Source organism: Lagenorhynchus albirostris, chromosome 3 (genome assembly GCF_949774975.1).
Source record: "Lagenorhynchus albirostris chromosome 3, mLagAlb1.1, whole genome shotgun sequence".
In the NCBI taxonomy this organism is placed as follows: Eukaryota; Metazoa; Chordata; class Mammalia; order Artiodactyla; family Delphinidae; genus Lagenorhynchus; species Lagenorhynchus albirostris.
The window spans coordinates 126,483,786-126,497,081 of record NC_083097.1 but is presented as its reverse complement, the minus strand read 5'-3'; the positions used below and the strand labels follow the sequence as shown (position 1 = coordinate 126,497,081).

General features: G+C 41.8%; 1 protein-coding gene across 2 annotated transcripts in view; it reads left to right on the top strand.

The window, feature by feature from the left end:
- The window catches only part of DCTN4 (dynactin subunit 4), a 32,934-nt gene extending 25,125 nt beyond the window's left edge, over positions 1 to 7,809 (top strand). For both annotated transcript variants that reach the window (XM_060144039.1, XM_060144040.1), the window contains exons 12-13: positions 2,267 to 2,364; positions 5,189 to 7,809. In XM_060144039.1, coding sequence (XP_060000022.1) covers positions 2,267 to 2,364; positions 5,189 to 5,402 — 312 coding nt within the window. In that variant the 3' untranslated portion in view covers positions 5,403 to 7,809. The remainder of the gene's footprint in view (positions 1 to 2,266; positions 2,365 to 5,188) is intronic.
- The last annotated feature ends 5,487 nt before the right edge of the window (positions 7,810 to 13,296 follow it).

The following is a 13,296-nucleotide window of genomic DNA, read 5'->3' as shown; positions in this document are numbered from 1 at the left end:
GTGGACTGTGACAGTAACTTCCTAACTCCCTGTTTTTTCTTCACCCCCACTTCCATGCCAGCCCATCTTCCATCTTGCCATTAGGGTGATCTTTCTAATATCTAACTTTGATCATGGCATGCAGCTCGTTTGGTGTCCCTCTGACGTTGGGATGAAGTCCACATTCCTTGGCATAGCTTAAGAGCTCCCTGATGTCCTCACCTCTCTCTTTTCTTCCAGGATGATCTTCCCTGAAACCCCCAAATCTAGCATTCTCGAAATTGTGCATATTAATGGTTACGATCCAAGCATATCCAATGGGTCATAAACTTTCATGCTTCTAGAGGACTACATATGCTATTCATTTTATCTAGAATTCCTCCTTCCCATCCCCACTCCTCTGACATACATGGCCACACCTCTCTTTCTGCCTGATGCATACTCATTTTTCAAGACACAAAGGAAATAACATTTCCTTTTAAAAGCTGATGTGCCTCCACTAGATGCCCTCTGCTTACACAGAGTATACATAGCACTAAATATATATTTTTTAATAGTCTATTTATTTATTTATTGGCTGTGTTGGGTCTTCGTTGCTGCATGCAGGCTTTCTCTGGTTGCGGCGAGTGGGGGCTACTCTCCGTTGCAGTGCGCGGGCTTCTCATAGTGGTGGCTTCTCTTGTTGCGGAGCACGGATTTCTAGGTGCGTGGCTTCAGTAGTTGTGGCTCATGGGCTCAGTAGCTGTGGTGCATGAGCTTAGTTACTCTGCAGCATGTGGGATCTTCCCGGACCAGAGATCGAACCCGTATCCCCTGCATTGGCAGGCAGATTCTTAACCACTGCACCACCAGGGAGGTCCAAGTACTAAATATTAAAATAGGTAATTTTGACTCTCAGTGTTGGTTGAATGAATGAAATGAGGCCTTTCTGCTTTTTGCTACTTCATGATTCATCTAGTACTTGAAATTTTAGAACAAGAACTTTTCTCTATAGCCCATCTATTACTGACTCATAATTCAGCATGATACTCATAACAAAAGTTGGTAGAAAGGATGCCTGTTATCTTTAATTAGCTGTTATTCAAGTTATACTTATTAGTAGAGAATTTATCTTTTTTTTTATTTCATTTACTAGCATCACTTCCAAAGAGAGATGACACTCATCTATCCTTGCTCCTTTTTAAAATAACACTAATAAGCTGTGCCAGTGAGGATAGAGACAGAGATAAGTGCCTGATGAGTATACCCAGCTTATGGATTTGCCGTTTTTCTCTCTCTTTACAGCTCCCCGGCCAAATTTATATCCATAGTAATGTTGTTTACATTGTTATCTGTTAACTTCTAACATAGCAAAGTTGAAGCCTAGTTACAACATAAGTCTAAGTGTAAAGAATGCTTAACTGTTTTTCATGGCCATAAACATACCCAGTATCTGCATTTCAGAAAATATGTTGGAACTACTGTTTCACATTATGTTTTCTCTTTTTTAAAAAAAATGAGAGCTTCCTTTTGAGAGTCTGCCTGCTGATGCAGGAGACACGGGTTTGTGCCCCGGTCCGGGAAGATCCCACATGCTGCGGAGCAGCTGGGCCCGTGAGCCATGGCCGCTGAGCCTGCGCGTCTGGAGCTTGTGCTCCACAACGCGAGACGCCACAACAGTGAGGCCCGCGTACCGCAAAAAAAAAAAAAAAAAAAGAGGGCTTCCCTGGTGGCGCAGTGGTTGAGAGTCCGCCTGCCGATGCAGGGGACACGGGTTCATGCCCCGGTCCGGGAAGATCCCACATGGCCCGTGAGCCATGGCCGCTGAGCCTGCGCGTCCGGAGCCTGTGCTCCGCAACGGGAGAGGCCACAACGGTGAGAGGCCTGCGTACCGCAAAAAAAAAAAAAAAAAAAAAAAATGAAGAACTGTTTCAGATATACCACAAAGCATAAAGAATAACATAGCAAACACCCATATTCCCCCAGCCCCTTAAGAAATAAAACATTAAAGACACAGTTGAAGCCCCCGCATCCTGCCCACTTAAATTCCCCTTAGCAGCCCCAATGAAGTAAGCACTCACCTGACTTTACCATTCCCTTAAATTTCTTTGTTCTTATACTTTTATCAGAAATGTCCAAACAATATGTTTGTTAAACTTTTTATAAGTGAAATAATGTATGTTTCTTGAAACTTGCTGCTTACTTCTGCATGTCTAGGTCAGGGCAATACTTTTCTGTATTCCACTGAATGAATGTTCTACAACGCGCTGATTCCTTCTGAGGCAGCCCTCTTTGTGTTGCTCTCCAGGTGGTGGTGCCTCCCAAAGAGCTTGTTTTAGCCGGCAAGGATGCAGCAGCAGAGTATGATGAGTTGGCAGAACCCCAGGACTTTCAGGATGATCCTGAGTGAGTGATTCTTTTGTGAGACACACACACACACACACACACACACACACACACACACACACACACACACACACACACACACACACACACACACACACACACACACACACACACACACACACACACACACACGCCACAGTTGGCTGGTACACGAGGCCCACTCACAGATCTCAATTTTCTTATGTGAATTTTTAAAGTAATTTTTTCTTCCTATTTATAAAAAAAATTACTATAGATATTTGGTGAATATATATTTATTTTTATATATAAAACCATGAAGAAGAAAATAAAATTTCACCACCAGAGATTAGTACCATTAACATTTCCATCATTGGGATCATTCTGTAAGCACAGTTTTTTTAACCTATGTTTCCTGTGTTAAAAAATTTTCAAGTGCATGATTGTTCATGGTTGTGGACAGGATATAGTATTCTATCCCCAAAGATTTACCATTGGATTTGTCTACCTGCCCCCCAACCTTTCCATCTTAGAGTAACAGATTTTACTCTCTCATACCTAATAACTGAGAAGTAAAAAACCAAACCTTTCCCAGATGAAGAATACGTCAGTCAGGTTCCAGTCTAAAAACAGAAATCACATCAGTTATTTGAACAGAGAGAATTTAATATAAAGATTTGTTAACTGGGTAACTTCAAAGGTTAAGAAGAAATCTGCAGTATCCCAGAGACGGTAATTTTATGAAGCAGTTACCACTCCTAGGGCTGAGGGAACAAAGGGAAATGGTTTAAATGATTCAAATTTAGAAGCTTGAAGGAGGAGCCCCATGGAGCTGAAACTCAGACCTCTGGGAAATGGGAGCAGGGACACTGCCTGACTGGTGCTGGCATCACAGGGTTTCAGAGGAGGGGTGGCATGCTGAAGCTGGTTATGCAGTTGGAAAACCTGGATACTGCCACTTCCTGAGTGAAGAGGCATTGCTAGAGTGCTGCCCACAGGAGCTGCATGCAGACAGGAAGCTCACCGGGAGAACCAGGCCCCTTCTTCCTGCAGGCTTCTGGTCTCCATTAGAGCCCCTAAAGCTCCCCTAAAGGGAGCCTGGTAAGGAACCAGCCTACCAAGCAGAAATGTGGTTAGCAGAATCCTGTGTCACAAAGCAGGCTACAGAGCTGAAAAGCAGTAGCATTTAATACACTGGTGTAGGGAATATTTAAGGTTTTTTAACAGAATGATCAAAAGCTCCTTCCGCAAGATCCCGGAAAGAAGAAGTAACATGGGACAAATTAGAAAGACAAAGTGAGAGCAAAGAGGAGGTTAGTACGGTGATTACCAAACTTGGGTGAACTTCAGAAAGCACCAGCGTGGGTGTTTTAATCTTTTTATTTTTTATTTTTTTTAATTTTTTTTTTGCTGTACACGGGCCTCTCACTGTTGGGGCCTCTCCCGTTGTGGAGCACAGGCTCCGGACGCGCAGGCTCAGCGGCCATGGCTCACGGGCCTAGCCGCTCTGTGGCATGTGGGATCTTCCCGGACCGGGGCACGAACCCGTGTCCCCTACATTGGCAGGCGGACTCTCAACCACTGCGCCACCAGGGAAGCCCTTAATCTTTTTTTTTTTAAATTCTGTATAGAGTACCAGACCCCACAGCTTCTCTTTAACAGGTCTAGGTAGGCACCAGGAATCTGAATTTTTTTAAAAAAAGCTTCCCAGGCATCAGTGGTTGCCTGGGAAATTAAGGCTAGGAAGACTTTTTCTTTTTTACTATTTTTGAACTGAATTTTTAAAATGAATCTGATGTAAATCAAAGGTTTGATTAGTTACTTCAGAGTGATTGTGTTAATATAATACAAAATGCATTCTCTATAATCCTTGCTTTATATAAATTATATTAATTTAAGTACAGAAATTTGTTAAGCCAAGGTGAACTTCTGGAAAGATCATCTGAGATAAATTCCAGTCAGATTACATGACAGATTAATGAAAGATTGAATTAATTATATTCCATATTATTGTACTTTATAGGACTTCCAGATATCTGGAAATTAGTAGTGCTAATACTGGATAATATGTAAATATTTGATTTGAGTAACTTTTCTTAAAGTAATTGAGTATCATCTGGATAGTAGATCAAGTTCTGTTTATTTCATTGCCTTTTGACTTTTTGAAGCTAAGTTATTTAAACAGAAACTTCAAGTGCATATCAGAAAACTGAAATGGAAACTTCAACTAAAGAGATTTTTTTCTATTCTAAAAATTCCTAATTTACAGACTCTATTTACAAAACACACTGATTTATGGTATTCCAGAAACTCCTTTAAAGCTCCGAGTTAGCATCCGTCTATATCCTATAGAAATAATACCATATGTATATAAAGGTTAATGTGAAGGGATGTTTGTAACAGAGGAAATCAGTGTATACTAATTATGGTCGCTATGCACCCATTAAGTAGAATGGAGAAGACCTAGATATACCAATATGGACAGGTGTTTGTGATAAACAGTGAAAAAAAGCATGTTACAGAATAGTGTCCCTTTTGTGTTGGTTAAAAAGGTAGAAAAGTGTAAGTGCACAGAAAAATATTTGGTAGGTTAAGAGCCAAACCGTTTACAGTTGTTCTCTGTACTGAAGAGGAAAATAAGAGGAAAGACTTACTTTTCCCCATTTAAAATTTTTATGACTATATTTGTAATATTTAAAAAATAAGGAGGTCAGCATTTTGCTGAAGAAACTCTTCATTGTTGACAAACAGGATGGTGGTCATATCTTGTCAACAGAGATTTCCTGTGGGGCATAAAATGACTGTGAGTCTAACAGGCTTGGCTGACTTGCGACCTGCCTAATACTGTGCTTATTTCCTTCCATAGCATTATAGCCTTCAGAAAGGCCAACAAAGTGGGTATTTTCATCAAAGTGACCCCACAGCGTGAGGAGGGCGAAGTGACCGTGTGCTTTAAGATGAAGCACGATTTTAAAAACCTGGCCACCCCCATCCGCCCCATCGAAGAAGCTGACCAGGGTACAGAGGTCATCTGGCTCACCCAGCATGTGGAACTCAGCTTGGGCCCGCTTCTTCCTTAAAGTGTTCCAGTGGCGGGCAGATCCCAAAGGACAGTATCATCACAAACCCGCGTTAAAATGTGGAAGCCGCTGCTTCGTTAGGCCTTGTTTATAATGATGTACCCATGCACTACTGAATCCTGTTCCTAGGAGGTTGGGGGCATAGGCAAGGCATTAGGAACACTGGGTGACTGCTGTTCCTCTGGCCCTCTCTTCTGTTAATACCCGTAAGTCTGTGTCTCCCTCACTGAACCCTGCACGTTGACTAACAACAGCATAGTTCCATCCCAAGAAAGGGGGTGGCTATTCCTTGGAGTGGCATTCGATTGACCACTTGAGAAACTGACCATACTATCTCCCGATCTGATCTCATAAAGGATCAGAGTCTCACAGATGAAACTTAAAATAACTGAAAGGTAGGCCCGCTATTAATGACCCAGCATTGGTCTCAGTATACCAGCTGCTTTTTGCATTCCACTAGATATAATCTAGCACTCTAAACGTATCCCTTCACTTGCCATCTTGGCTCCCATCCATTTGACAGGATAATAGAATCGTCATGTTGTCTTTAGTTTTGTGATGATTGGAAAAACCTGTGAAATAGTTAAGGCACCTTAATTTGCCCTCTTTTAAGTGAATATAAGATACTTATTTATTAATTGTTCTTAAAAATTTTTTCCCAGTAGAATACAGAACTTTTTCTTCTAGGAAGAATTTGAGAAGCAAGCAATTACGTGTCATGTCAAGGGGGTGGCAAATTCTGTTCATTTTAACTGTTGCCACAATATCCAGGGACTGATGCTGCCGCAGCGAGCCTGTCTTTATGTCTTACTCCCTACGCTTCTCTTCGGCTCGGCCTCTTTAACTCAGTAAGTTGTTCTGAGTACTGGGGACCTGGAAAGAACCCAAAGAAAACTTGGTGGACAAGCTCACTTCTGGAATTCAGAAAACATTTTAAATGTTAGATGTTTATCATGATCTGAACTAATGTTCTTTCCATTGATTTGAAGGGGAAGTTAACCTTTGTAATCTCTTGAATCCAAAACTGGATATTCAGAAAAAGAAACTTCTCCCTTCCTGCATTTAAGACTTTTATCATACGGTTTGTCAAATAAGAGCATTTTGACCATAAATCATAAAGAGTACTTGCCTAACAGCACACATGCTGTTTTCACTTGGTATCCTGGAGTTGGGTTGCTAACCTTAATTTCTGTGATGTCTTCTCAACTGAGACTTGACAAAGTACACCACCACCTGCACCACATTTTCTGTAAATGTATTGTTAGCAAGGAGCCAACAGACCGTTGGGGAAAGAGAAATTTCCTGTTTATTCTGGTTTTGTTTTTAAGTTCAAGCCTTTAGTTTTTTTAAAAAATTAAAGGTATATATAGTAATCTGGAGTACAGACAGGACATAGTTACTTTTCAGTTCCCCTTGGAAGATAAAAATATTTAGGAAGCCTCTGAAAGACACTAAATAGTACTCTTAAGATCAAGCCAATATTATGAAACAGTATTCCACAGAGCAATATATATGCTGCAGTATGAGAACAAAAACACTCATGTCTCCAATATTATGACAGTAATAAGGCTTAGCCTGTTAGGAGTTGGGGCAGGGTGTTGTATAATGACAAATCTGCAGACTATAGAAATAGCTTAACTTTTTGTGACCCCACGAAGTGTCAAATTAATTTTTATTTCACTACAGCCTCCTGTGACGTGAGTGCTCCATATTTGCCAGTGGAGGAGATAAGCCTCAAGGTAGAGGATAGCTTCCTATGTTTACACGTTTGCATCGACTGCACACAGTTACGTGTTGAAGGCATATAGCTGGTGTTTGTTCCCAGAAATAATAATGTTGAAGTAATGGGTCTCATCACCCCCATGTGACACAGAAACACAAAAACACTATTGATCATAGAATTTTTTCCTCAGAAGCCAAATTAACTTGCAGAATAACAGAGCCATTGATTTAATGGTTCCTCAAGATCGTTTTCAGTGCAAGCTGGTACTTCGTGTGTTAGTAGAAATGGTTCAGTATCTGTGTGTTAGTAGAAATGGTTCAATACCTGCAGCTGGTGAATTTGGAATTTTATTTGTTCCTTTTTTATATTCGATTAGGTGCAAGATTTTTAAAGTATAGTCAGTGTGCACCACTGCAGGCAAATTAGATGTCATTAGCACTAGAAACTACAGTTTTGGAAACTTGAAGCTAAGTTAATTTGAATTTGTGATTTGATTAGCCCACCAGAGTTTTCTTTTGTTCAGACTGTTTAATGAGCTAAATGTAATGCATATTTGTAAAGAAACATCCTTTTTGGTCCCTTTTGGGAATGAGAGGCACTCCTTGGTCTTTATGAATGACAGGTTACTGTTTTGCCTGATTGCTTAACTTCGTGTGGTGAAATAAAGCAGAAAAAGCTTGAAAAGTGTCTTTTGTTTGGTTTCATGAAGACTGATTGGAGTAGCATGCCAGGGGTGGAGTTAGGGTTAGCACGCGAGTCAGTGGGGCGTGCTCCCTTCTTCCATTTGTCTAAATGAACTAAGGTAAAACCTCAAGGTAGTTCACTGTCATATTATATAGATAGATGTTGCTTGAGCTCCTTATGAACGTATTATCAGAACCAATGTGTAAATGTTACGTTGTTAGGACTCTACCAGCTTTTATCCTGGGTCATTGCTCCCAAAGATATCCTTTTAAGTGTACAGAGTGGCCCAGCCCTCTCAGGTAGCCACTCGTCCACTTTTCATCTGTACTCAACTTTTTCCCTCCTCTTACTGTAGATTCATCAACTACTTCCCTTGCTCTCTACACCCTAGCCACACAAGTCTCTGCTATTCCTGAGTCACCCCAGGTTGCGCCCTCTCAGGTTCTTTGCACTGGCTGTTACCTCTGCCTGGAAAACTCTTCTCCCAGATATCTGTACAACTCAGACCCCTGCCAGTCAGGTCTGTGCTTAAATGCTTCCTTCTTAGGCTTTCCCTGACCTCCCTATGTGATAATGTAAACTGCCCTTCCCTAAACACGTATCCCCCTTCTTTGCTGCTTTTTTTCCTCATAGCACTGATTACCATCCAGCACTATATACTTTATTTTTTGTTTCATCATACGAGAACATAAGCTCCATAGTACAGGGATTTTTGTCTTTTTTAAAAAATTGATGTATCTGCAGAGTGTAGAGCAATGCCTGGCAAGTAGCAGACAACCAATATTTGTTAAATAAAGTAATACCATCGTCCTTTTCCTTGTTCACGTAGCTGTTGGTCTTTTATCTTTTTTAAAAATACATATATATATGCCTCTTTTTGTCATAAGCCAAATATCTTAACTTCCCTTGAGCTCTCTTGTTCCAGTGTTAGCTCAACCTAGGATACTCCCTAGGTATCCTACTCCCATCTAGATGTGGTCTTAATCTGTAGTACTTAACCTCTCCAGGGCATTTACCTCTGCCTAGTATTGGGTTTTGTATGTGTATAGTTCCTTTGCTGTAATGCACACCCTTGCAGAGCCAAATCCAGGCCCCTTTGTCATCTCTTTCTCCTATATTCCAGTCAAAGGGTAGCCTGGAATAAACTCAGAAACTCAGAGCCAAGTCACTTGCTCAGTTGCAATATAGTTGATCCTTGAACAATGCAGGGGTTAGGGACACTGACACTGGGGCAGTCAAAAACCTGTGTATAATTTTACAGTTGGCCCTCTGTATCCAGGGTTCTGCATCCATGCATTCAGCCACGTGCAGATCATGTAGTATTGTATGTATTTAGTGGGGGAGAAAAGTGTGTGTAAGTGGACCCACGCAGTTCAAACCTGTGTTGTTCAAGGGTCAACTGTAGTTAGCTTTATTTATCCCCATTTTCTGGTGGTCAGGGACATCAATAGTGGAATATATTTCACAATACAAACCACCTACACAAGACAATGACTTTAAGTGTTAAGTGAAAGTAACATTAAATGATATGGAATCAAATAGTGAGAAAGTTGTATCATTCTCATGCCCTGCTCCCCTCTCCCCATCCTTCTGTCAAATAAGGATAAAGTATCAGTTCTCTTATGTAGCACTTTTTTTTTCTTTTAAACATAGGCTTCTGTCTCAGAGCCTTTGGCAGACAACAGAGGCTTACTTACTAAAAAATATTGTTTCATTTTCATTGTACTTGTTCTTAAGGCTACATCTACACAAGTGATACTAATTTTCCATTTACAGAAGTGATAAAAAATGTTCCTCTTAAAATATATTTAAGTAACATGAGGAGACTTAGGAGTTCCACTTGTGCCTATGATGTAGATGTGTGGAAAGAGTGTCACCCTGACTCAAAGTGGATAGATGACAAAATCATAAATTTTATTGGATCTATATCAGATAGCTGATGTGGCAGGGCAGTCAACTAGCCTGAATTTCAAGGAAGGACAGACCCCTCCAAGGAGAGGTGGGATGTAGACTGGCTCACCTGTAGCAGAGCATGGGAGGAAGAAGTGTTGACCAACATATAAGCAGGTAAGAGGAAATCAACTAAAAGAATTGCTAAAGGCCAAACTGGGGCTAACATGACAGTATAAAACCCCTGGGAGCCTGAGATACTAGGGGACCTTGCATGCACTGACAAGCTCTTTACAAAACTACCGGGTGTTCATGAGAAAAACCTGGGGGGAGTGGGGTGCTGGAGCTCTACAGAGCCTACCTTGGTTTGGAGGCATGCAAAGGAAGGAGGAGTAGGAAAGGCATGAAACCTTGCCTCCCCCTGGCTAGGCCCTTCCCTCATTAGGAGCAAAAAGGCCTAAGCCACTGGGGGAGGAGCAGAAAACCCTCTCTCCCTGGAACACAGGTAAAGACCCGTTGGTGCTGGGACAAGGTAAGAAAAAACCTCTACACTTGGGAGGGGCAGGATTCAGTCCTGAGCCCCCCCAGGATTTTATACCAATACCATTAAAGGCCTCTTGCCAATGCAAGAAGGGCAAGAAACACTCCCCCTTCAAGACCAACCAACCACAGATACAAATCAGGGTTTGGCTGCCACAGAGAGAAGGGGCAAGAATGCTGAGAAAAGACCCATTCCCAAGGCCTGGGCACGAAGGACCTACTAAAGACAGGCTTTGGGACTTCCCTGGTGACGCAGTGGGTAAGAATCTGCCTGCTGTACTTCCCTGGTGGTGCGGTGGTTGAGAGTCCGCCTGCCAATGCAGGGGACACGGGTTTGAGCCCTGGTTCAGGAAGATCCCGTGTGATACAAAGCAACTAAGCCCGTGCACCACAACTACTGAGCCTGCGAGCCACAACTACTGAGCCCGTGAGCCACAACTACTGAGCCTGCATGCCACAACTGAAGCCCTTGTGCCTAGAGCCCGTGCTCCGCAACAAAGAGGAGCCACCGCAATGAGAAGCCTGCGCACCACAACAAAGAGTAGCCCCCGCTCGCCACAACTAGAGAAAGCCCACGTGCAGCAATGAAGACCCAACGCAGCCAAAAATAATTAATTTTTTAAAAATTAAAAAAAAAAAGACTGAGGCGTAATTAGAACAAAGAATCCCTGAGTCCTCCTTGACTCCCAACGTAGCAAGCAGCTGCTGGGGGCATGGGCAAAGGCATAGAGACTTAACCATATGGTGCAGGTATGCAGGACAGCTGAAAGCTAAGGATGAACACTTGAGAAAAATTCTTCAGCTCCAAAGCACAAAATTAGTGGATATGAAACCTGTGGTTTCAAACACTGAAGGCAACCATCGCAACAACAAAACCCAAACCTAGCTCAATTTCTGGCCAGGATGACCAAACCCCACACGAACGGCCTGACAGAAGAGCCTTGCCTATTTCCAAGCATTAATAATATTGACTTCAGTCTCTACTGTTACGTAAGTAATGATTGGCATTCAATAAAAATTTTGAGATACACAAAGAAGCAAGAAAAGTCAACCCATTTGTGATAGACAATCAATGAGACCCTATACAGGTATGACCCAGATGTTGGAATTATTGGTCAGGGACTTAAACTCTGATTAACATGTCGAAGATCTAGTTGAAAATAGGGATAATATGCATGACAGATTTCAGCAGAGAGGTAGAAACTATAAGAAAGGGACAGATTGAAATGAAAACCACAGGATCAGAGATTAAGAATATTTTCTCTGGGCTCATCAGAACACCTTGTCATACCTGAGGAAATAATCAGGAAACTTGGAAATGGATCAATAGAAATTATCCAAACTGAAACTCTCAAAAAGAAAACAACAGCATATTCAAGGTCTATGGGATGATATCAAATAGTCTAACGTGTAATTGGAGTCCCAGATGGAGAAGAAACTGGGCAGAATATTTAAAGAGATGACAGTTAAGAATTTTCAAAATACAATGAAGGACAACAAATCACAGATGCATGAAGCTCAGATAATCGCAAGCACTTTCTTATACAGGAAAAAAACATGATCAAGTAATCCCACTCCTAGGTATTTACACATGCAAAATGAAAACCTATGTCTGTACAACCACCTGTATGTGAATGTTTATAATGCCTTTATTTATTTATTTTTGGGTTTTGTTTTTATTTTTTTTAACATCTTTATTGGAGTATACTTACTTTACAATGGTGTTAGTTTCTGCTTTATAACAAAGTGAATCAGCTATACATATACATATACCCCCATATCTCCTCCCTCTGTGTCTCCCTCCCACCCTCCCTATCCCACCCATCTAAGTGGTCAGAAAGCACCGAGCTGATGATGATCTCCCTGTGCTATGCGGCTGCTTCCCACTAGCTATTTTACATTTGGTAGTGTGTATATGTCCGTGCCACTCTCTCACTTCGTCCCAGCTTACCCTTCCCCCTCCCCGTGTCCTCAAGTCCATTCTCTACGTCTGTGTCTTTATTCCTGTCCTGCCCTTAGGTTCTTCAGAACCTTTTTTTTTTTTTTTTAGATTCCATGTATATGTGTTAGCATACGGTATTTCTTTTTCTCTTTCTGACTTACTTCACTCTGTATGACAGACTCTAGGTCTATCCACCTCACTACAAATAACTCAATTTCGTTTCTTTTTATGGCTGAGTAATATTCCATTGTATACATGTGCCATATCTTCTTTATCCATTCATCTGTCGACGGACACTTAGGTTGCTTCCATGTCCTGGCTATTGCAAATAGAGCTGCAATGAACATTGTGGTACATGATTCTTTTTGAATTATGGTTTTCTCAAGGTATATGCCCAGTAGTAGGATTGCTGGGTCCTATGGTAGTTCTATTTTTAGGTGTTTTTTTTTTTTTTTTTTTTTTTTTTTTTTGCGGTACGCGGGCCTGTCACTGTTGTGGCCTCTCCCGTTGCGGAGCACAGGCTCCGGACGCGCAGGCTCAGCGGCCATGGCTCACGCGCCCAGCCGCTCCGCGGCATGTGGGATCTTCCCAGACCGGGGCACGAACCCGTGTCCCCTGCATCGGCAGGCGGACTCTCAACCACTGCGCCACCAGGGAAGCCCTATTCTTAGTTTTTTGAGGAACCTCCATACTGTTCTCCATAGTTGGCTGTACCAATTTACATTCCCACCAGCAGTGCAAGAGGGTTCCCTTTTCTCCACGCCCTCTCCAGCATTTATTGTTTGCAGATTTTTTGATGTCCATTCTGACTGGTGTGAGATGATACCTCATTGTAGTTTTGATTTGCATTTCTCTAATGATTAGTGATGTTGAGCATCCTTTCATGTGCTTCTTGGCCATCTGTATGTCTTCTTTGGAGAAACGTCTATTTAGGTCTTCTGCCCATTTTTGGATTGGGTTGTTTGTCTTTTTGATATTGAGCTGCATGAGCTTATGCCTTTATTTATATTCATTCAAATCTGGAACAACGCAAATGTTCATCAACTGGCAAGTGTGTGTGTTGGGGGGGCGGTGTGTGTTTAACCCCAGGTGCATCCATACAATGAAATTCTCAG